The sequence below is a fragment of the Myiozetetes cayanensis genome, unplaced genomic scaffold (assembly GCF_022539395.1).
Source record: "Myiozetetes cayanensis isolate MyiCay16 unplaced genomic scaffold, myiCay2020 scf6-25, whole genome shotgun sequence".
Lineage (NCBI taxonomy): Eukaryota > Metazoa > Chordata > Aves > Passeriformes > Tyrannidae > Myiozetetes > Myiozetetes cayanensis.
In genome coordinates, this window is record NW_026087853.1 from 33,899,405 (window position 1) to 33,922,165 (window position 22,761).

The 22,761-nt window shown below is 40.7% G+C and overlaps 1 protein-coding gene across 9 annotated transcripts in view; it reads left to right on the forward strand.

Moving 5' to 3' along the window:
• PCNX1 (pecanex 1) overlaps window positions 1-16,942 on the forward strand; it is an 89,567-nt gene extending 72,625 nt beyond the window's left edge. For all 9 annotated transcript variants that reach the window (XM_050336192.1, XM_050336195.1, XM_050336194.1 and 6 more), the window contains 8 exons: window positions 107-207; window positions 1,417-1,567; window positions 3,243-3,473; window positions 3,851-4,125; window positions 5,457-5,698; window positions 6,758-7,194; window positions 8,560-8,700; window positions 12,203-16,942. In XM_050336192.1, the coding sequence (XP_050192149.1) occupies window positions 107-207; window positions 1,417-1,567; window positions 3,243-3,473; window positions 3,851-4,125; window positions 5,457-5,698; window positions 6,758-7,194; window positions 8,560-8,700; window positions 12,203-12,343 (1,719 nt within the window). In that variant the 3' untranslated portion in view covers window positions 12,344-16,942. The remainder of the gene's footprint in view (window positions 1-106; window positions 208-1,416; window positions 1,568-3,242; window positions 3,474-3,850; window positions 4,126-5,456; window positions 5,699-6,757; window positions 7,195-8,559; window positions 8,701-12,202) is intronic.
• Window positions 16,943-22,761: the final 5,819 nt, after the last annotated feature.

Genomic DNA, 22,761 nt, shown 5'->3' on the forward strand with positions numbered 1-22,761 from the left:
GTGACATGTTTGGGTCTTTTACTCCTTCTGGTGGAATTGACTTTTTCAGTGGTGATTTCCTTACTCCGTTCACCTGACTTACTATTTTCTCTTTTGTTATTATAAGCCACTGGATTCAAGTAAAGACTCACCCCTAGTGACATTGTGTTATGGACTGTGTGTTCTGGGGCGGAGAGCATTGGGAACAGCTTCACATCATATGTCTAGGTAATAAAATACTGTTGTTGTAAGCTTCCCATCCTCAAAATCCTTCTGAGTTCCTCGGTTAGGTGTTAGGATGAGTACTTTTTCATAAAAGAAATGGATAATTCATGTTGTCTTCCCTTAAACTGGACAGATTTGCTATGTAACTTGTCTTTATTATAACAGCCAATGAAACATAACCAAAGAAAAGCAAACAAGGGAGAACTTGAATCTGAGCATCTTGTCTTATTGAACTAATGCAAGATGAGAATTCTGGTATGGGTAATGACCAGTTATAACAGATGGGGGGAAAAAACCCAAGAACTGATTGAGTTCTAAAAGTAAGCTCCATTTCCTGCACCAAGTAGGTGCCCTATGTGGAAATAAGGGGAAGAAGAGGGAAGTTTCTTAAAATGGAGAACTCATATCTTGGTGGATGTTAGATCAGACGGTTATGATAAGTTTCACAGTTTAGCTGGTTCTGTGGCAAGCGGTTGTGTTTTGTACAAGTCTCCTTCATCTCAACTCTGCTGTGATATGGCACCTTCTTTCTTGCAGACTGACAGCTTCAGCTCTAGAAATCCAATGTAAAATATAGTTAAATGTTTCAGGAAATCACAAGGTGGTGGTTTAAAAAGAAAATAAAAAGCATAATCAGATGCAGAAGCTATTGGTCAGCTGGGTGCTGACCGTTCTACTTCACTTTTAGGGCAACTGTTGACTAATTCTTTTAAGTACCCACCAATTGCCTCCTGAAAGTCTTGTAAATATGCAGTTGCAAGGGTGATCAGAGCATATTTGATTTTTCACTCTTTAGTTAGTAATTGAAAACAACGCCTTTTTATTTTGTCCTGAAGCATGCACAACTGAAGTTACATATCCTCCTATGTGTTATATACCTTGAAAAGTTTTCTCTAAAAATCTTCAGAACAAAGTCAGGCAGTCCTTATGGTGTTCACATTTACTTTAGTCCATGTAAATAGCCTGTTGTGTATGGCTTGTTCATTACCTGTTCAGAGCACATAGACATCTGATGTCCAGGTTTTGCTTACACGCACTTCTTTACTCATGTTCTCTTCTCCCTGCCTTATCCTGCAGCTTTATAGAGAGGAACTGTGTGCCCTTCTGTACAGCTCAATATTGTATGTTCTTTTCAGTGATGATATCTGTGGATATGTGTGTATTTCTGTTCATATTTGGGCTGTTTTCTTCATTATTTTTTCCCCTCAACAGTAATCTGGAATCCTTCTTGTATGGCCTGCATGCCCTGTTTAAGGGTGACTTCCGTATATCGTCAATTAGAGATGAATGGATCTTTGCTGACATGGAATTGCTGAGGAAAGTAGTGGTTCCTGGCATTCGGATGTCACTTAAGTTACATCAGGTAAGAGATTACACAGAAAGATGGGTCCAGTTCTTTTTATTTCTGTGCGTTTGTTCTTTTAAAAATAAGTGGCTGGGAGAGAGAAAAAAGAGGACGATAATAAAAGGCATGTGAGGGAGATTGACAGCTGAAAACGAGGGAATATCATGTCTTGTCCTTTCATTTATTACAACTCTTGTGGAAGTTGATATAGAGGAAAAGGGAATGTCGTTTATGCTCAGAGCTTGAAAATTACATTAAATGTAGATCAGAGAACATGTCAAGCCTTGTTTCATACCTGTCTAGAGATATTTCCCTTATGAACAGCTTCTCTCATATATTCCCTCTCTCTCCCCTCTCTACACATCTGTAATTGGCTTAAAAGGTTATCGTGCATTCAAAGCTGCACAGCCCTCTCCTCCAATGGGAGTTGTTTTTCTTGTTCTTTTTACTTTGAAGTGTTGTAATCACAGGTTTCAGGTGGGAATGAGAAGGCTGCTTTTCAATAAGCTGAAATTAGAGTTGGTCTTTATAGCAAAGTGAGGGTGAAGATGAACAATCTCAAATTCTGTCCAGTGAATGTATTGACTCATCTCAGCAAGTACAAGAAAGCATGTACTTAGTGATAAGCACTCTGTAAGGATGGAAAAGTATTGGTACTCTAGAAGAATAGATTGCTTGAAAATCATAGGCAAATCGAAGGCACATCTTAATTGCACTTTTAAAATTATTATTAAAGGTTCTTTTTTTGCCTTCATTGCAGAGTCCAGAAGTCTCCCCAAGCTAGCAGCAACTGAATCAACTCTTTCATGTAACACAAACTCTGAATTTAGCAGTATGTGTATGTTAGGAGTACAGGTAACAAAGCAGAATAATTACAAAATCATTGCTGAAACCAGCAGAAGTACTACTTCAACATCTCTGGAGCGTTCTCAGAGGGTTACTGTGCAGAATGGGCTTGAATTAAGTCAGGAAATGAAAAATGAGAAAAATAAAGATCAGTCTAACAAATAAAATGTGTTTTTTTGAGCATTATTTTATTAATCTATGAAAGGTTTTTATTTGCTTGCAGTGCTTCAGCCAGGATATGGAAATTTGGCTATTAACCACAATCCTTTTTTTAACCAGAAAGTAATGTGACCTGACACTGAATTGAACTTGTAGATTTTGTGTTTGTATTTGACTGGTAGTAATGTAAGTTGTCTTGATAGTATCTGATGCTGAAATAGTTTGTCATCAATTGTCAGTGTGAACTTTCTAATAGTAAATATTGTTTTTCTTCCTATTGCTCTTTTCATATAATGCAGTCTCAGTGAATAATCAGTGCTTTACTTCAGTGTGTTTTACAGTTGGAGGCTTGTGATTAAGAAAAAAGCTAAAACTAAAATACTTCTGTAAGCAGTATAAATAGATAGAAATCTAGTGTAAAATTAACCTAGAAATTTACTTGAATCAGTGATAGGCAGGTACTTCCGATCATTTTGGTTTTAAGTTAAAAAAAGAAGCAAACAAGTGAACAGAACCAGTCTGTTGGAAGAGGTTATCTTTAATGTTCTAAAGTAGGTATTCAATATTTTTGATGGCTAACTTTGTGTAATGCTCTGATCATTTCAAGAGTTTGAAATGTTTGGTGTTTATATGTAGCTACATCTGAAATGCTAATCATACCTAATTGAACATGTATTCTTGGAAACAGGATCACTTCACTTCTCCAGATGAATATGATGATCCTTCTGTCCTTTATGAAGCTATAACAACCCATGAAGAAAATCTAGTTATAGCACATGAAGGGGACCCTGCTTGGCGGAGTGCAGTTCTTTCCAATTCTCCGTCCCTTCTTGCTCTGCGTCACGTGATGGATGATGGCACCAATGAATATAAAATCATCATGCTAAATAAGCGGTATCTCAGTTTCAGGGTCATTAAGGTAAGCTTTGTGCACATTTCACAGTGGGACAGTATGTTGTGTGTTTTAATAACTGTACCAAACTGCAACTTGAACTCCAATCTTTGTTTTGTTATTGCTAGGTCTGCTTCTTCTCATACAGTGCAAATACTGTTTCAGAAAATCAGTTCCTTCTGACTTAAAATATCTTACTTCTCATTCCATTCTTAGATTTGCTTTATTGTCATTGTTGCAGACTGTGTCCCTAAGTTCAGCCTGTTAAGGAAGTGCATATGCATGCTTGCAGTTCTGCAGGGCAGTATTGCATATGCTCATGAAGGCTTTGGTATATGGCACAGCAGTCACCACACGTTCTCATTGCTTCACTTTCTGACTGTCTTTCTACTTGGCTTTTGCAGGTGAATAAGGAGTGTGTGCGTGGCCTGTGGGCAGGGCAACAGCAGGAGCTTGTCTTCCTGCGTAATCGTAATCCAGAGAGAGGAAGTATCCAAAATGCTAAACAAGCTCTGAGGAACATGATTAACTCCTCTTGTGACCAACCAATTGGATACCCAATCTATGTCTCACCTCTGACTACTTCTTATTCAGACAGTCATGAACAGCTAAAGGACATTCTTGGAGGAGCCATCAGCTTAGGAAACATCAGAAACTTCATAGTGTCTACATGGCACAGGTGAGCTGAGGAAATGAGTTCTCATTACTATTTGTTCATGCTCTCATATTCCACTAACTAGTTCTGTACAACAGGCCCAACACAACATACCTTATAATAGTGAGTCCCATAAAAATAAATTCACGTTGAGTTTTATTTTGGGCACATCAGTAGCATGTGGCAACTACTTTGGCACAGCATGAATCTTCAGGGCTGAGACCACAAAGTATGTAAATAGAGCTCAGAGGAAAGAAGACAAAGTCTAGATACAAGAATCACAACTTCAGTTCTAACATGAGGTCTGATAATGAGAGACAATTCAACTTCTGTACTATTTTTTTCAGTACCTTTGCTTTTGTAGTCTAAAATACCATCTTTATAGAATAAGGACTTTTTGATAGGGTTCCTGTCTGGCACAAATTTGGCATGAAAGTGTCAATATTAATGCTGTTAGGGTATGCTCATATATATGCATAGTAACACAAGCTGTTGTTCAAAATCTCATGAGTACTTACAAATAATCCTGAATGTCAGAGCCAGAACAAATAACTGGAATGGTAATATAATTGTTTCCCCACATGACCCCTGGGTAATTCAGTACAAACTGTTGCTGTGCTGTGTTTCATAGGCTATGGAACTTTTACTGCATTTCTGGCCACTGTGACTGTGGCTCCAAAAGCAACAGTGGTAGCTGTGTGTGGCATTCAGAAATGTGCATCCCAGTTCTCACCACTTCCAGGAGTTGGTGCCATAGTCTGAACAGTCCTGTAGCTGTTCTGATAGTCATATTTAACTTAGACATCGATGGCACATCAAAACAGAACATTGCTGCTTCACCTCAGAGTATGCCACATTTACTGCAGTCCAAGGTGTTTGTCTTCTGTCACCATCTGCTTGTCAGACTCTATAGAAAAAAAAAATCCAACAAACAGTCTTTTCTTTCTATTCTGAGTAGATGAAGATTTTGCAGTATAACAGTATGCATGACTAGTGTGTTAAGTAGCATAAATTTTACTAAACTGTTACAAAATAATTAGGATGTTCTACCAACATTTTAGAATTTTATCACTTTACTGTACTTCAGAGGTAGGATAATTTTTAAAAAGCTGTTTTCTATGAACATTTGACTTGTCATAAATAAGTTATGGGATAGCTGTCATGAGGAAAATTGCAATCTCTTAGAAAGCAGCATTTATATTTGCAAAGCATATTCTGAAAAAACAGAGTCAAGTTTGATTATGGGGAGTGCTTTGGATTGTGCTGAGTAAAGCTTTTTGCTTGTCATGAGGCATTTCATAGAATCCTGATATTAGGAGGCCTGACTTAATGTATGAATTGTATTACATTTCCAGACTAAGGAAAGGCTGTGGAGCTGGCTGCAATAGTGGTGGAAATATTGAAGATTCAGATGCTGGAGGTGGAGCTTCTTGCACAAGTAATAATGCAACTATCAATGAGTCACAGAGCAGCATGTCACAAGGAGGAGGGAATGCAACTACAGGGCAGGGACCTGGAGCAGTACAGCACCCTCCTGTTGCAGCTCATCCCACAACTTTTCCTGCAGCTCATCCACCAACTCATCCCTCCACTCTGGGTAAAGTTAAAACAAAGAAACAACTTTATACAAGTTCAATCCTATAGCCAGAACTGACCTTTCAGCTCTTTTGGCCTAAGTTAAAAGAAAAAGCACACAGAAGTGATGTAATTTTATATAGTGTTAAGAGTTGTTGGATTAATCTCAAACTACAGTACTATTTTATGCAATGCAAGATTACCAAACAGATTTGAGCAAAAGGGGTATAGTTGTGCTGATAAAATAGATTAAATAACTTTTTATAACATGTCTCCGCACACTGGATCTTTTCACTTCTGTTCTATTGTCTGCGATTGCTAAACTTGTCGGGTTTTGTGAATGACTTGTATTACTTATTTATACAGTGAAATGATTTCTATTTCTGTAGTATTCGAGCTGAATCCTATCCAAGGGTCCATAGTGATCTGTAGTTAGGGAGGTGACAAACAGTAAAGCTGAGAAAGTTTTTCAAAGACTGCCTTTACTCATAAAGAAAATATGCATCTATGTAGCTGAATGAACATAATTAGATCTATCTCTGTGGAGAGGTATTTGCAAATACTTATTATAGGAAAAGCAGTGACACCAATGCTCATGAACTGCAATTTGTTTTTAACTTTAAATGCATTAAATTCTTCTGAACTTGTTTTAAAGCAACTGTTTTTCTAACAAATTTTCTGACCCAAAATTTGAATGTGTAGTCAGCGTATTAAGAAAGAATATTCAGTATTTTGAAACATGAACATCTGTACCTGCCTTGTTGCCTTAAGTATGGGAAACTTAAGTGTTTCATATTAAGGAATAAATTGCAGAAAGAGCAAGACTGAAACATTTTTCAAGCTACTTGTCTGACAGGGATTGTGAATTGAACAGAATATGAAATTCCGAGATGAGTAGAATGTATTCAGATGTTCTGCTGTGTGAAATGCAACAGAGATCTGTGATACAGCTGTTGCAGATGACGTTGATTAGACCAATCAGTTTTGTATATCTATGTACTAAAATGTTTTTGTGTCAGCAATCTAATGTGTGTGGGAGGCTTTATCAAACTTTCCTGATTCTGTGTCTTTTATATTTTAGGCACCAGTCACAGCTCTCACTCTGTGCAGTCCAGCCTTGTCAGACATTCCCCTGCCCGTGCCTCAGTAGCTAGCCATTCATCTTATTGCTACGGCAGTCGTCATTCATCTCTTCGCACATCCACAACAGGCTTTGTGCCTTGTCGGCGCTCTTCCACCAGTCAGATATCCCTTCGTAACCTCCCATCGTCCATCCAGTCCCGCCTATCTATGGTGAACCAAATGGAACCTACTGGCCAGACTGGGGTCAGCGTGCAGCATGGACTGCCCTCTTCTAGCAGCTCCAGCCAAAGCATCCCAGCCTGTAAACAGCATGCCCTTGTGGGCTTTCTAGGGACAGAAGGAGGGAGTAATGCAGCTGAAACTCAGTCAGGTGGCAATGCAAGCCCTGCAAATCAAATGCAAGCCAAAAAGGATGACGTTATTTACAGAATCCAGGTGAATAGTCTAGAAGAACAAGTTAATCTATGTTTCCACATGCTTTTGTTAGTTGTTACTTTGTATGTTGTTGAAATCATTACTTTTAAATACATATACCTTCAGGAATGTCTGGGTATACAGTTTCTGCGAGGTTATGGTTGGAGAACTAATCTAAGGGAAGAGTTTTCTGGACAAGAAGCCTTCCTGCATGCTCCTGGTTTACATTATTTATGTTTTACTGTAGTACAGCATTGAGAAGGTCAGCGGAACTCAGTTCCACTTCATACTTAGTTTGCCTTTATACATTGCAGCATGTAAAGCTAAACAGCTTCATTTGCAGGGTACAAAGCAACTAGCTTTTTTCTTTGAAGCCAAGTAGATTTTCTACAAACTTAGTGTAAATATACTTGCTTTCACTTTCACGTGTATTTATTCCTTGGTTATTGCTATGTCAGGGTTTAATGAGCAGCAAATAGTACACTATTGACTAAGTTAATCCTGGCAGCCTTACTTGTTTTGAAAATCCAGCAACTTGTATTCTTGCTTTCCTAGCTTTTATTAGCTCAACATACATGTCTTTGGCATTATATTAGTGGAAAACATCAAGAAGTGTATTAAATAGACTAGATCATAATAGACATGATTGCTGATATTACCTCAGTTTAGAGTAATTTTTAGTAAACTGCATCATAGTGGGCAAAGTTAACAAAGTAAATTTTCAGGTCTGTGCTTAGTAGCTTTTTTTTGCGGGCAAGGGCCCTTTTATGAAACTGCTTACTTTGTGTGAGGAGGATCAAGGCAAAGTAGACATGTGCCCTTGATTCGTGGACATTATGGAGTTCTCTCTGTCCTTAAATAAGTAGTTTTCAGGAGTTTTCTCCTGCTTCCCCTGGGGGAAGACCAGTTTACTTCACAGCACAGAGTGCTAGTAGATAAATTCTTTTCTGCCTAGCAATAAATTCTCCAAGACCATGTTTCTTAAGATATTATATTCTGTAAGAAGTTAGGAACCGATTTTAACAGCTCATCATCACTTAACTCTTCCCCGCTACTATGCTGTGTGCTGCCAATGCTTACATTGTGCTGGCTCCCCAGACCCTGCTGTGAGCCAGTATAACGGAAGGAAGTGGGAAAGGGAATCAGAGCTGTTGCTTCAGTGAACTGACATGTTGTCAAATGTGTCTGAAACCACAGCCTCATTTCCAAATTCAGTGCTGCACAGGCTTTTTCCTAGCCTGGAGCTTGTTTCCAACATTGAAATGGGTCAGAAATCAATTTCAGTGGGTTAAAGCCAGTTATCTGGAAGTATGCAAAAGGTTACAATTTATCTGTTTCTTTAAATTTTGGCTGAACTAACAGTCAAAACTCAATTCCTACTTATAGTTAATGGATCCCAGTCAAGTACTGGAAGGGATCAACGTGTCAAAAAGGAAAGAGCTGCAGTGGCCAGATGAGGTGATACGGCTAAAAGCTGGAAGAAACAGCTGGAAAGACTGGAGTCCTCAGGAAGGCATGGAAGGCCATGTAAGTTTTGCTTAGAAGTTGCCAAGCTAACCGTAAGGCAGTGTCTTGATTCTACAGCAGTCTGCCTAGATGTCAAGGCCAAAGATAGATGTACTAGTAAGTTAGATCAGCAGCTGTCCTTGAAGTCACTGTTGCTGTGCTAATTTGAAGCAAAGAGATATTTCTGTAACTTTATGCAAAAGATGCAGGATGGTGTTTTGAATGTTGTCAACCACCTCTCCTTCCTGCCTGCTTCCTGCTCTTGTCATGAACTCTCAGGCATTGCACTCATTCATCCAATTTTCATTTTCATTTTCTTTAAATTCCTGAGCAAATACAGAAGGTCAGTTTACCAATGGCTCCTAAATTGAATGATTAACAGTATTTGGTTCTAAATTATTCTGATCAAAAAAAGAGCCAAAAAAGATTGTCTTTAGATGTCTCTTTATTAAATATCATAGGTATTTTCTTCCCTTTAAGAAGAAAATCTGTTCTAAAACTTGTGCAAGCCTATGACTTGAAATTCCATCTCTTTTCCTTAGGGGTGTTACATCTGCATTTTATAAAAAATTACTGCATTAGTTAGAAAACTTATCTCCCAATTTAGGCTCTTCTTATGAGGGAAAAACCCAGATCTGTCTTTGAAGCTTTTTGATTTTACTGAGGTATAGACTTTTTTTTTAACCTTTGTGTTTGTGTCTGTAAAGATGCTTCAGTGAGTATTCTTTCAGTGATAAATAGTAAAAGGGAAGAGTCACTGATATTGTGTTTGCATTCATCAATACAACTGTATTTTCATTTGGAATATGGCAGTTTTGACAGTTGAGAAGGAATGTCTTTGACTGCTTACCTCAGTTGGAGGCGTTACTTATAAATTGGATTCAGGGGATGGATTTTGCCATCTGAAAGTCCACATCGCTGTGGATGTATTTGCAAACTTCAGGTGAGAAATGGCAATACGCTGGTAACAGAGCGTATGCTGGATTTACCTTGTTGGTATGTGTTTGTGCAGGAAGGGCCCTGAAAATACAATTATTCAGGAATTTATCAGAGTTAACAGCCCACTCTTAAGATAGAGTTACCTTGTAGGTAACTCCTGGGAGTAGAATGCTGTTGTAAACATTCACTGTTATGTTTGGTTTAGACATACTATCGCAAATCAAGAATGTCACAAGGATACGGAATGTAGAGGGTTATATTGAAACATGTCCTGTTGTCTGGTATCATGGGACAGTTTTTTTCAGGAGTTTGAGTGTAATTTGTGAACTGCAGCACACTGACATGTGCAGTAATTGATGTTACAGAAAGATTAAAACAAGAGGATTTAAAGGTCAGAGTAAGCTGCTGTTCTGAATGCTTCTCATCTATTTTTGGTGCAGCATACTGGCAGGGTTTTTTAGAAGAGCATCTTTTAACCTAAGAGGAAAGGGGAAAGCACCAGATTATCCAGTGTGTGATTAGGAGGAGAGGATTTAACTTGATGACATCGTTTCTACTGCCTGTGGTTAAAATACTAGCCTCAGTAAAGTCCTTAGCTCGTAGGATAGTATTACCTTTCTGCTCCTACAGCTGTGGTCCTTACTGCAAGTAGGCAGAAATGATTCTTACCTGCTGAGATGCTGCTCATCAAGCAGTTTACCTGATGAAGCCTTATGTCAGTGCTCTCAGTATGAACTTCTGCACTCAGTAGTTTAAAACTTTGCTGCAAAGTAGAAAAAAGTATTTTTCCTAACTTTGCTTTTTATTTTGCTAAGTATGCAGTACAGTGTATATTATAAGGCAGAAAGACATGATAAGGTTTCTTCAAGGAAATTTAATTTAGCAGTCCTCTTTATAATGTAGATGCTTTTTCCAGATTTTGAGATAAAGGTACACTCAGCATTATCTTTCTATGACACATGACACTGGCATGTAGAAGAACTTTTTCCTCCCAGGAGATTCTTATCACTTCTTGATTATCTAGAGACATTTTGCATGTTATCACTCATTTATAGAGACCACATAAATGCCAGTCATGATAGAAGAGATGGTAAAACTGAGTGTGGGGGTATGGCTGTGGTGAGTTTTAATCTATGTACAACTTTTGCATGTAAACAGTTTCGAAGGAGCCAGGATATTGATGCCTTTGGAATCAGCCCTTAGCTATCTCAAAGGCACCAGTTTTTAAGTTGGACAACAAGGATGTAGTACCTGGGACTTCACTGGGCGATGTTTTATGTTCTGGGGATAGAATATTCCTGGCCACATTCCATACAGCTGTCGAAGAAGTTTATATGGACACACTTTGAAGTCAGACTTGAACGGACCGCTTACATATGCTGTTGCATCAAAGGGGAGCTAAAGATGCCATGCTTCCCTGGCTGAAATGCTCTCCCTGGGAATGCAGCATAGATCTCATGCAGTGGACAAAGCTGAATCTCCTTCACCCACTGTTCAAGAAATAATCAGCTGGGTTTAATGAAGATGAAGTGGATCTCTTGAATTTGATCTTGGAAGATACAGATCACTCGTGATTTTCTGCCTTTTTTTCTCCCACCTGTATCTTTAGAACTCTTGAAAACTGTACTGTCTTGGATTTTGTAAAAATTAATTTTATTTGCTTTTTAACTTACCTTGTCTTGAACTAAGGGTTGTTTTCTCACAGCTGGCAAATTTGAGGTAATTCTGTTTCTGTGGAGCTGGCAATATTTCAAACCACGTTACTGGAGCATCCTTATGGTTTCTTTGGGGCACCCAGAAGTTAAGGGTATATTTTTTTGGAGGCAGCTGAGCAGAGACATTCAAGGTCACACAAGGACCTGTATGGAAAAGAGACCTTTTGATGGTCAATATCAGGCAGGATCCTTGGGAGCAGCAGATTGAAGTACCTGAATTCTGTAGATCCAAAGAGTAGTTGGTAGCTCTGTTTCTGAAATTTTTCCTCTTCTTAATACTTCTAGTTTTAAATTATCTTTGAATAACTTAAGTCAGAAGATCAGTCTTGCATTCACACTGAGTAGGGAAAAAATTAGAGCAAAGGCTCAGAGGAGACTGTAGTTTTCATCTATCTCCTGATAAACTGGAGTTCTGTGCTGCACAACACTAAGGTATTTTAAGACTTACAGCTAGAGCATCAGAATATCCCAAATCTGTATATGTGCCCATTTTTCAATTGTTACTCACTTTACCATGAACTGTTTGGTTCTGCTTTTGGTCAAGTTGTTTGTCCCTGCTGAAATCTAAATCAAAGACTGGCTGTTCTCAGGTAAGCAAGCTGTTCTCACAGTTGGCCTCACTGTTCTTAGAGATCTTTTCCAACCTAATAGATTCTGTGATTTTAAGAAGCACATCTTCAGCAAGACTTAAACAAGTAGCTTGTCTGTAGATATGCTGTCACTGAATCATGAACGACTAAGTCAGTATAGCACTTATATTTTTGCTCCTTTTACCCTGTAAGAGTCTTGAATTATCAACCATAACTTTGATAAGGCAGCTCTCCATATGGAGCTTACATTTTATTATACTTTTTTTTTTTTCCCCCTAGGTGATTCACCGCTGGGTGCCTTGCAGCAGAGATCCAAGTAGTCGGTCACATATAGATAAAACCATCCTGCTGGTTCAAATTGAAGATAAATATGTTGCTGTTGTTGAAACTGGAGTCCTTGAACTTGGGGCTGAAGTGTAAATCTCTTTGAGACTGAAACTTCCCCTTCTCCAATGGTTCAGAAGAGAGAAGGGTCCAGAAGAAGCAGCTCCTGGGACTTGAAACTTTGGTCCGGTTGTAGGAAAGGACTTGAAACACAGATTTGTCTAAGTCCCTTTCCCCAAATAAACACGTGTAAGAAAATTTTTTAAGTTGTTAGCTGCTGAAGAAACACTTGCATGAAGGATAGATTTGTTGAGACATATCTTTTTGTTTATAAATTTTGTTATGCATTGCGTAATGCTTTAAATCAACAAACTTTTCAGTTCTAAGATCAGAGCACCTCATATTTTTCTAATTGTTTTGCCAAAAATTGCCATGTCTTGTCACAGAGTGTGTGGAATTCATCCACCTTATTTTAAAGAAATTGACTACAAACCTTCAGTTTGGTAAAACAGTGTAAGGGTTTCAGGTGTGGCAAGAAGAGACTGAACAGATGTATAGATTCTTATTCCTTATGAGCTAAACATTAATGAGAACTGCACTAATTTTTTTACAGCAATGCACTAAAAACAACCCTGAGATTGCTGAGAACATTTATTTATATATATAAATATAAGTATATAAAATACCATTATTTAAATTGCCTTTGGGATTAATCCCCTCCCTCTCCATATACATGTTGATGGTAAGGGCTGTGCCATGGGTTTGGTTCTATGTTCTGTATTTCGTACAAGTGCATTTGCTGCATCCTCTTCACAATAAATGGTAAAATAACAAATACATAGAAAAGCACCTGAGTATCCCTGTACTACATCAGACTTTATTGTGGTGGCAGTGGTACCTCAAACCTGTACAACACGTCTAGCTTTAACGTGGGCCCCAGTATATGACCTTTCATCTGTCCTCCCTTCACTAGCCATAGCTGCTTGGCTTCTTTACCCAGAGCTGGCTGTGTTGTTTCATTGGCTTTTCTCTGGCAGGCACGGTTGTTACAGTTGTGTAGGGGGAGGTGCAGGGTCCGTGATTTCTTCATGGATGCTTGAAGGTTTTTTTTATTCTATCCAATTTAAAAAGAAAAAAGACAACAACAACCTCCCTCCCTCCAACAACAAAAAAAGAATGCAAGAAAACTTGACTTCTGTTTTTAAAGGTCTTTTATAGAAGGCACAGCCCTAAACTTGTATCACTTTTACCACCTTGCCTTTTCTTTCCCTTTAGTCTTCATTCTTTTCTATGACTTGAATTTTATTTTCTGTGGTTATATATTCTATGTAAGTGTAATTTGAGTATTTATAACTGTGAAGTTGAATTATTCATGTGTTACATATCCTAGGTTTTATTGTATTTTTTTAAAAGTGTGTATTCAGGGAAACAAGTAACTCAGAACTATCATGGGAGTGTGAGAGGGAAACTGGTTTGTTCTTGACTTGCAATTCCTGTGATTCACTTTTCTTAATCCGTAAGAAAAAAATGTACCTGTTGTGATTGTTTCCTGTTTCTGACCTGTAATTACATAGGACTCTGTGGAGAAACTGCATACAGTCCTAGCTTTTGGGAGCAGCCATCTTCTTCCCAGCCACCTCCACTTCTTTATATGTATTGCAAGCAGAAGAGACTTCTGATATACCACAGAGGTTGTAGTAATTATTTCTCTGACATCAGAGAAACATTGTCCATTACGTACCTAATGTAAGAATGAAATTGTATGGGATAAGGAGGAAAAAAAAAAAAAGGAAGGAACAACTACCTACGAAGCATTAGTATTTCAACTCAAGTCACTGTATGCCATCTAGCCATGAAAGGGTAAGTGTGTGCCTGGTAGCTAGTCAATTCTAGATACTGTTCCCAGTGAATGATACTGGGACCTTGCTTGTGTTGTATTCTATGCAAACTTGTCCTCAAAATACTGTGCATCTTACAGTTGCATATTACTATTCAATTTATTCATATGCAGTCCCATTCAGTCATGGTATAAATGCACAGTTCTGGATCTGCCGCAGTTAAAACTGTCGGACAACAAAATTATTTGTCATAAGTACACATTATAGTGTAGTTGAATTCATCTCCTGCATATCGGAAAATGTACAGTAGATGAACCTTCTTTAGCAGTCTGGTACTGCTGTCATCAGGAATGAACAAAGTGTGTAAGTTTTGAATTGAAGGTGTTTTAGTTAAGGTTTTATTCTATGTCCTTCCTTTCAGGTAAATATCCCTTTAATTAATTAACCCTTCAGGTTTTCTCTAAGTGTGATAGAGAACTTCATTTTAGAAAGAGAAGTTTGTTTGAAAATAAGCCCCCATTTGATATTAGTTGCATGGTTGTGTTTTTTGTTGTTTTTTTTTTTTTTTCTTGTACTGAAGCCTTGAGGTAAACAAATGACTGAAAAACAAAATACATAGTTGGGTTGTTGGGGTTTTTTTTAAACTTGACTGAAGCAACTTTCAGTATGTTAACCCTGGGCTCTGAACACTCACTCTCTTTAGGGCAAGATAAGGACAATGTCCATTGTTGATAATAGGCATTATAGGAATTAATGGCTTGTTGACGTGGAAATTTTAGAGCATATGTAACTGCCTGGAATTAGATCAGCAAACAGCAGATGGGGAAAGAGAGAGGCTCTTTTTTAAGGGGCAAAGAGAATTGATGGATATTTCTGGGATTTTTTTAAATAATAAGGCTTTTGGTGTGTTGCCTTCAGGAGACGGATTTTAATGTGGCCAGCAAACAGTGACAAAAACATGTTTGTTTTCTTTTAATTCCCACAGGATAGATCTATCTGTGGAAACCTCTATTTTAGATGGAGGTACTTTCATCTTTTGCTTTCTCTTCTTGGCTTTTGTCTTGATGTGTAATATTTTTCTCCTCTTTTGAGGAAAAGATGGGTATTCTCAAGTTAGTCCTGTCAGTCCAGATTGAGTTTACCATAGCATAGTATTTTATAGATCTTTCTTTCATGAAAATCCGTTAGAGGTGAGTGTTTTACTCTGTCCATTTGCATTGTGATATTTTCTTGCCATAAGAACATTCCATTTAAGTCCCACTGTTGTAGCTTTCGAGTAGATCCCAATCTATTTTCTTTTTCTCAGATTTCTTTAAAGGTGGTATCTATGTGTACATGTTAGGACTTACTTCTCCCTAAAACACTCAGTTACAGAAAAATTCTTGAAAACCCCACCACTTAGATCATATTCATTAGTAAAAATGGCTACTACCTGTTTTTTTAAAAACTTCTTCATATTTCACTTCCCTGGGAAATCTTTTAAAATGTTCTGATTAAAACAAAAACCTCAAACTGTGTGACACCACTGATGATATCTAAGCTTCTGTGCCACTTGCACTGTATGATACTAGTGATGGATTCTGGGGATCTCTCTCATGGTTCAGCATATGGGAAATGGTTTCAGAGTTTTGGGAAGATGATGGTTATTTTCTGAGGTAATTCCATGTAGGCTGAATGGTGCTGCAGCCGCTTTGCCTGGGACATCTGGCATGTCTGCGTGGTGATCTCAGTTTTCCAGTCAGGTGTGCAGTTATCATGAGGCATTCCTCATCTCTCATGTTCACAATGCCCTGGGGACTGAAGAACTCTGAGAAGCCTGGATAACTGGTGAGGTGACAGATGAGGACTTGTGGCACAGGTGCTTTGGCAAGCAGCCCTAAAGCTTTGCCTGGACTTGGGCAAGGGGGGAGAAGAGATGCCTTACAGTTGGATTCAGCTTTCTCTGATAATTCGCGCACCACCATACGACCTAGGACTATAGATACAAAAACACTGCTTTAAAGATCTTTCTCAGTTTTAGAACTCTCCATTCACAAAATGGAGCTGGGTAGATTGCATTTCTTGCCATTAACAGTATTATTCAACTTATATTGGATTGGGGTTGTACCACCACAGGTTTTATGTACTTGATTTTATTAAGGAATTTTATACCTATTATATAGGCATCTGTTCTGTTCATGTCTGGCTTGCTATTTGATAATCTAATGCAGTACATTCAGTGACGCTGGACTCTTTCAGAAATTATATTGGTAATTCCTGGTGCCTTAGTAAAAAAGTGGGTACATAACACCTTGGTGGAAAAGTAAAGCATGTGACTTGTTTCACCCCAGCATGATATGCATATTTCTAAAAAGGTGATTAAGATGGCTGCCCCAAAAGATTTTGGGAATATACCTACATCACTTGGTCACAAACATCTGAATATGAGCAATTTTTATGACTTCTGGTATGTACAGTTTGAATAGATAATCCTGGTATACTTAGGCAACAACTTTGAAAGATGGCAATCAAATAGCTGGACATATAACTTCTTACAGACGCCCCCAAAAGCTTGACAGTAGCTGCTGGTTAGAAAATTGAGAGGGGAGTAGAGCATAAATGAGAGGATGGCTTTGTATTTTAATGGACAATGAAAATATATATTGCCTCTACCAGCAAACGGTTACCTTGCCAGGGATAGGGATATGTGTTCCTGCGTGTCTGTGAGTGTGTATGTGTCTGCGTGTGTTATTGGAAACAGCCTGTAAATATTGTAGCTGTTTAAAATGGAAAAGGCAGAGAGTTTTTTGCAACATGTTGCAGCAAAAGGACAGTATTGACAGTGAAGAAACACTGAGAAATAAAAAACCTTTTTTCACTTGTTGTCATTTATTGCACTATTACATTCTCTTCAGATGTCGTTCTCACAAATTCCCTATAAGGACTATTTTAAGTTTATTCAAATCACCCTTTAATGAAAGATTCTTTTGTTTAAAAGTTATCTCTTATGTAGATATAGTAGTAGAAAAGATAACCTCAACTATTCCTATTTTACTGCTAGCATCATCCCTGTTTTCATGCTTTTACAAAAATGAGGGCCACATACCTTCTCTTCTACAGTTAAAAATGGTTTGTCTTTGTTGAAGCATTTTCTCTCTATCATTCGTTTCCCTTTTCTTGAATGCTTTTCAAAGCCCAGAACACTACTGTACTGTCTTTATGCTCAGTAATTTTTCATACTTCCCAGGGAAATATTTTACCTAGTGTGGTTTAATCAGTCATTTCTAACTTTCTGCAGTCCTTGATCTGATAGCTGAGTGCAGCACTGGGTCAAGTCCTGATGAGCACTGTGCTTACACGAAGCACTTGTTGACATGGTGATACTAATTTAAAAATACTCAGCTGCTCTCTCTCCATTCTTTCAAATCCCTTCACAGTAGTACAGGGAATTACATTCTCATCTTGTCCCTCTGAGTTTGAAAAATTAACTTGTAACAAAAATCGTTGTCAGACAGCTCTGTGTCTTTCAAACTAAAACTTGAATGGTTTTGTTGTGTGTGGTTTTTTTGTTTGTTTGGGGGTTTTTTTGTGGGGCTTTTTTGTTTGTTGGTTTGGGTTTTTTTAAATCTGAGCAAGCATCTGCAACTTGCTTCTGTGTGGTTGCACAAGACAAGGTGACTTGACCTTTAGCTGCTTCAGGCTTCAATTTATGAATGAGAGAGGTGTGTACAAATATAGCAAGTGTTCTTGAAGGAAAACAAGTTGTCTTTAACGTAAGCAAGTCTCATTGAACAGATCAAAAGTTCTGTAACTGATGTGCATACAAAAAGCAGCTGAGCTTTCAGCTGCCACAATCAAAAAAAGGATGAGCAGCACTTCCACTAGTGATTTAGGGGTCGCAAAGGATAAGATGGATTTATGCTGTAGTCCACTGTTTCTTGCTGTCAGTGAAGGACTGCAACTGGTAAAAATTGGGGTACTGGAGCCTCAGTGTTTGGAATCTATTTTTGAGTTGAGTTTTGCCTGAGAGAAATCCAGTTTACAGACTCCAAGACTATCCCTGTGAGCTGATGTCTGGGAACTGGGAGCAGGGCCTTTGCTTCAACAACGTACACCTGGTTGGTGTCAATGTGATGCCTCTCTCCTGCCTTCCTTCTATTGCCAAAGGTGATCCTGTATCATAATTTTAACTGGTCTTCCTCTAAAAAGTACTTCTTGTGTAGAAAGATAATACTTGAGTTCCAGCGCACCTTGCCATGCTTACTTTCTAGATGTCCTTGGTTAGATAAGCTTACGTGAATTTTCCTCTGGTCATCAGAAAGTGGTTTGGGTTTCTTTCTGGTCTCCCTAGGCATGGCACCGCCCGCCGTGCCAAGCGGAGTTAGTGGGGGAGCGATGTGAGGCGGCTGAGCCGCTCCTGCGAGCGGCGGCTCTGACGTGTGGCTGAGGCTTCGCCCCTGGCGGCTGCGGGCGGGGCCGCGCTCGGCTCGGCTCGGGGCGGCCGCGGCCGGCAGGGGCCGCCAGAGCCCGCCCAGGCCCGGCCCGTGTGGGGGCGCGGGCCCGGGGCCGCCTCTGAGGGCCCGGCGGGAGCGGGGGAGGCGGGATCGGTCGGCGCGCTGCCACCCCGCGGGAGGGCCCCGGGAGCACAGTGCCTGTGCGTGCGGAATTCCCGCTCGCTGCTCTGCTCCGCTCTGGGCTTGCATTGGGGTTGTTCTCCAATGATGCCATTTGCATCCCCGCTCCCACCGAAGGGCCCGCTGAGCCGGCCGGCAAAGCGTGGTGGGTCCCGGGCCCCTGCGCGACACTGTCCTTCCCTCTGCAGAGCAGGGCAGGTATGAAGGGTTTTAATTGATTTGGTTATCCTTTTTCTTTTCTTTTCTTTCTTTTTTTTTTTCATTTTTTGCATTATTTATAATGGCCTTTCAGATATCAAGAAGAAAAGAAAACACCCACCCACCCACCCACCCAATTATTTTCTTTCACCATCAGTGATCCCATGGCCAGGGGGGTAAGAAGAAGAGGGAAAAACAGAAAGAAAAGGGAAGACAAAAATATTGGGGAATGACACACAAGGAAAGAGAATGACCATCTTTGTCTTTTCAGAAGCTGGAAGAGATGGAGTGGGCAGCTCCAATATAACTTTGCAGCCTCTTTCCAATAATCTCCCTGTGTCAAAGTGAACTAGAGGTGAATTCCTCAAAAGTGCAAATTAACTTCTTAATACAGTTTTGATTTAGCAGACACCAGTCTTGGAAACTACTAAAAGGTCATATTGTGTCACTTTCTTCACTGCAGTGTATTGTATATAGTATAGTACATTGTCCTGCTCAAGCAAAATTGCAGATTAAACCTTGGTTCAAGGGCACAGTGTCCTTGTTTCTCTGTAATGTCTGCTGTTTCCATGTGTTTCCATTCTTGGAAATGCATGTCTAACTCCTGCAACCCAAACATGTATCCATGCTGCACTTGTGGTACAAATATAGGCTCATGAGGTTCTGTGTAGTCTTTGCTGCTTGTTTGGGCCCTGCATCCCTTCTGCTGGTGTGGCAGGTCTCACAGGATGGCTCAGAGCAGTGTACTGTGAACTTGCACAGAGTTCAGCAACTTTTTCTCTCCTTCTGTGGAAAGAAATGCTTGGACCTGTGCCCTTGTGAAGCTCACCTGTGAGCCTACCTGCTCCATCTGATGTGGGTGCCAGAAAATGCAGGCAGGAGATTGTTTCCAGGAAGTCAATGCTGTCTTTGTAGAAAACAATTTCCACTTAGTTGATGGAGCACATTTTACGCGTCCTGGCAGTGGCTGACAGGGATGTAGAGACCTTAGTGATGTTCCCCAGCAACAGGAACTGTTCCAGCCTTCCTCATTTTTCACTGTGAGAACATCAGAGGTTTGGAACACACCAGCTCCCCCTCCCCTGCAATGTCACTGCTGCAGTACATTACTTTTTCTGTCTTGTGCTGTTCATATTTACCAGCACTTAGAGCAATTGGCCGTCTGTGTTCCCTGACCCCCTCTGGGGAAGAAAGCCAATGCCATTTGCATCTTCTGTCCTTGCCAGCACATTTGCAAGCCCCATCCATCACTCAGAGGTGCGGGAAGCAAAACTGGTAGCAGCTCATCTCTGCAGGTTACAAGACAGCAGTGCTCTCTGGAAGAAGCAGCACTCGCATATAAGAGCAATTAGATACTACAGCTTCTTGCTTCTTGTCATTCTTGCTGTTTGCTATTAATGGAGAGTTTTGCTCCATCAATGTATATTGTGTACATCAACAGTGAGATTGGGGCCGTTTCCTCCCCTGGAGCTGGAAAGGCATCAGTGCAGTGGGGCTGGCAATAGCCTATTGCTCAGTCCTTCCCTGGCTCTCTCTTCCAGCCACAACAGAGCCCAAGAGATTGTATTTCTTGCTTTCCCAGGATCTTTCCTATGAATAACACTGTAACTTTCTTGCTGCACCCTGTTTTTAATGCTCTTCACTCACCTTTCTTTAAGGCTTGGAAATCTCTGGGCTGTAGCTTTCGGTAGCACTCTGTCTTTTGTCACTGAACCTGTAAAAATGATCTCTGAAAATAATTCTTGGGTGTGGCCTGGGTGATCTGCTTTCCTGGTGCCTTATTCCGTTAAAAAAATTAATTGTATTTGTAAAATGCCTCTTACTTCAAGGTAGGTTAGTTTGTTGCTGTCACAGAAGTACCTGGGCAAGAGTCCTGTGGCCAGCCAGGATACTCACTGCCATCTAGGGAGCCTGCTTCTGTCTCACTCCACAGCTGCACATGCTGTATCCACCTCCCCAGTTGACCCCTGTACTTGTCCTGCCCACCAGCAGACCCACAGTGGTGCCTCCCGGCCTGTTTGCTTGCTGCCAGTTCACAGGGAGACACATCTGAGGTCTGAGAGCAGATCTACCTTTTCCACTTTTTTTTGTTTTTTTAGTTTGGCGTGATTCAGAGTGCATTAAGACCAAGAAAGCGAGCACCTGGGAGAAGAGAAGCCCTAACATCATACGGAAGTGTCTCTGCTGAGGATCTCTGAGTCAAGTGGGCACCGTCTGCATAGGCAGGTCTTCTATCTGCTGTGCAGACCCTCCAGTCCAGGTAAGGATTAGATGCTGCCTGGGAGCTTGTGCCTGGATAACATGTGCTGAATGGGTACCTGCATGGGGGTAGCATCACGGGATGGCTTGGGCTGGACGGGGCCTTCAAAGATTATCTAGTCCAAGTCCCCTGCTGTAGGCAGGACACCTTCCACAAGGCCAGGTTGTTTAGAGCTCCGTCCAACCTGGCAGTGAACCCTGCTAGGGGTGCAGCATCCACAGCTTCTCTGGGCAACCTGTCCCAGTGCCTCAGCACCCTCAAAGAATTTCTTCCTTATAACCCTAATCCTAAACATACTCTCCATCAGCTTATAATTGCTGTTCTTCCTTCTTTCTGTACAGGCCCTGGTAAAATGTCTCTGTCTTTCTCATAAGCCCCCTTTATGCACTGAAAGGTGAGGTATCTGCTGGGTATGAGAAATTGGGAGCTCTAGACATCAGAAACAGCATTACCTGCTACAAAGCTGATAACCAACTAAAACTAATGTCAAACAACCAAGTGGGAGCAACCCACGGGATGATTAAGTGAAAGCCCTGTACATTTCTGCCTGAGCCTCACCACCACTCCAGCCTTGCTGTTGCAGCAGATGTTGGAGCCCTGCACACGTGCCAGGCAATCTCTGTGAGCATCCAGCCGCTCCACGCCCTTGCCTCGCACTGTACAATCCCCCTCGTGGATAATGATGGATGGAAGTGACCCGTGTAATGAGTAATTGGCTCAGAGCACGGCACTGGCCGCAATTTACAAGTTCATCTGTACGTGATGTTATGCTGCACGGCTCCCTAACTATTTTCAACACAATTGATTTTCGTTATGGAAAATGCATTCCCCGAAGGAGACAGAAGCAGTGCTGTGCAGTAGCACGGCAGAGCTGGTCTTCATCTTGGGGCACAAAACACACCACATGCTTTTTCCACTGCTGTTCCAAGCCCAAAAATGCATGCTCACTCTTCACTGTGGCCAAGGAGCTGCCAGCACTGGGGTAAAAAGGAGGGAGGGGAGCAACCGTTCCTCTCTCTCACCCCTGGCCACTGCAGCTCCTCAGGAATGGGAGCAGATGGCCTGCCCCAAGCTCACTGTCACCTCTTGCTGCCCCTGGTCCCCCCACTGCGGGAAGGGAGTTAAGTGCTGTAGTGCTGCCCCTGGGAGGCCTTGGCATGGGCACAGCTGGAAGACTGCAGGGTGGCTGTCCTCCAGCTTCCAGCTTGGGTTTTAGAGGCATGCCATGACTTACTGCTAAGTTATTCTTTATTTTATTAAATATCCAGCAGTGACTGTTCTGGAGATTAGTGATGAATGATGGGGAAAAAGCCCAAACCTCACAGATGACTTTTACAGTCGGGTTTGGTGTACCAGTACTCCTACGCCTGCATTTCCCTCCCAACAGGAGCCAAATTGCACAGCTTTATGTAAGCAGCTATATAAAGAGTGCCTTGAAGGAAGGCAAAAACACGCCCACACCACCCCCCTCCCATCCCCAGCACACCCTGCCCTCCTCCAGGTGTGTGGGGCTGCCCTCCCAAAGGCACTTGCAGCCTCTGGGCTGCTGCTTAAAGATGCACAAGTGCCACTCAAAGATGCCCCAGTGCCTGCTCCATGCCTGAT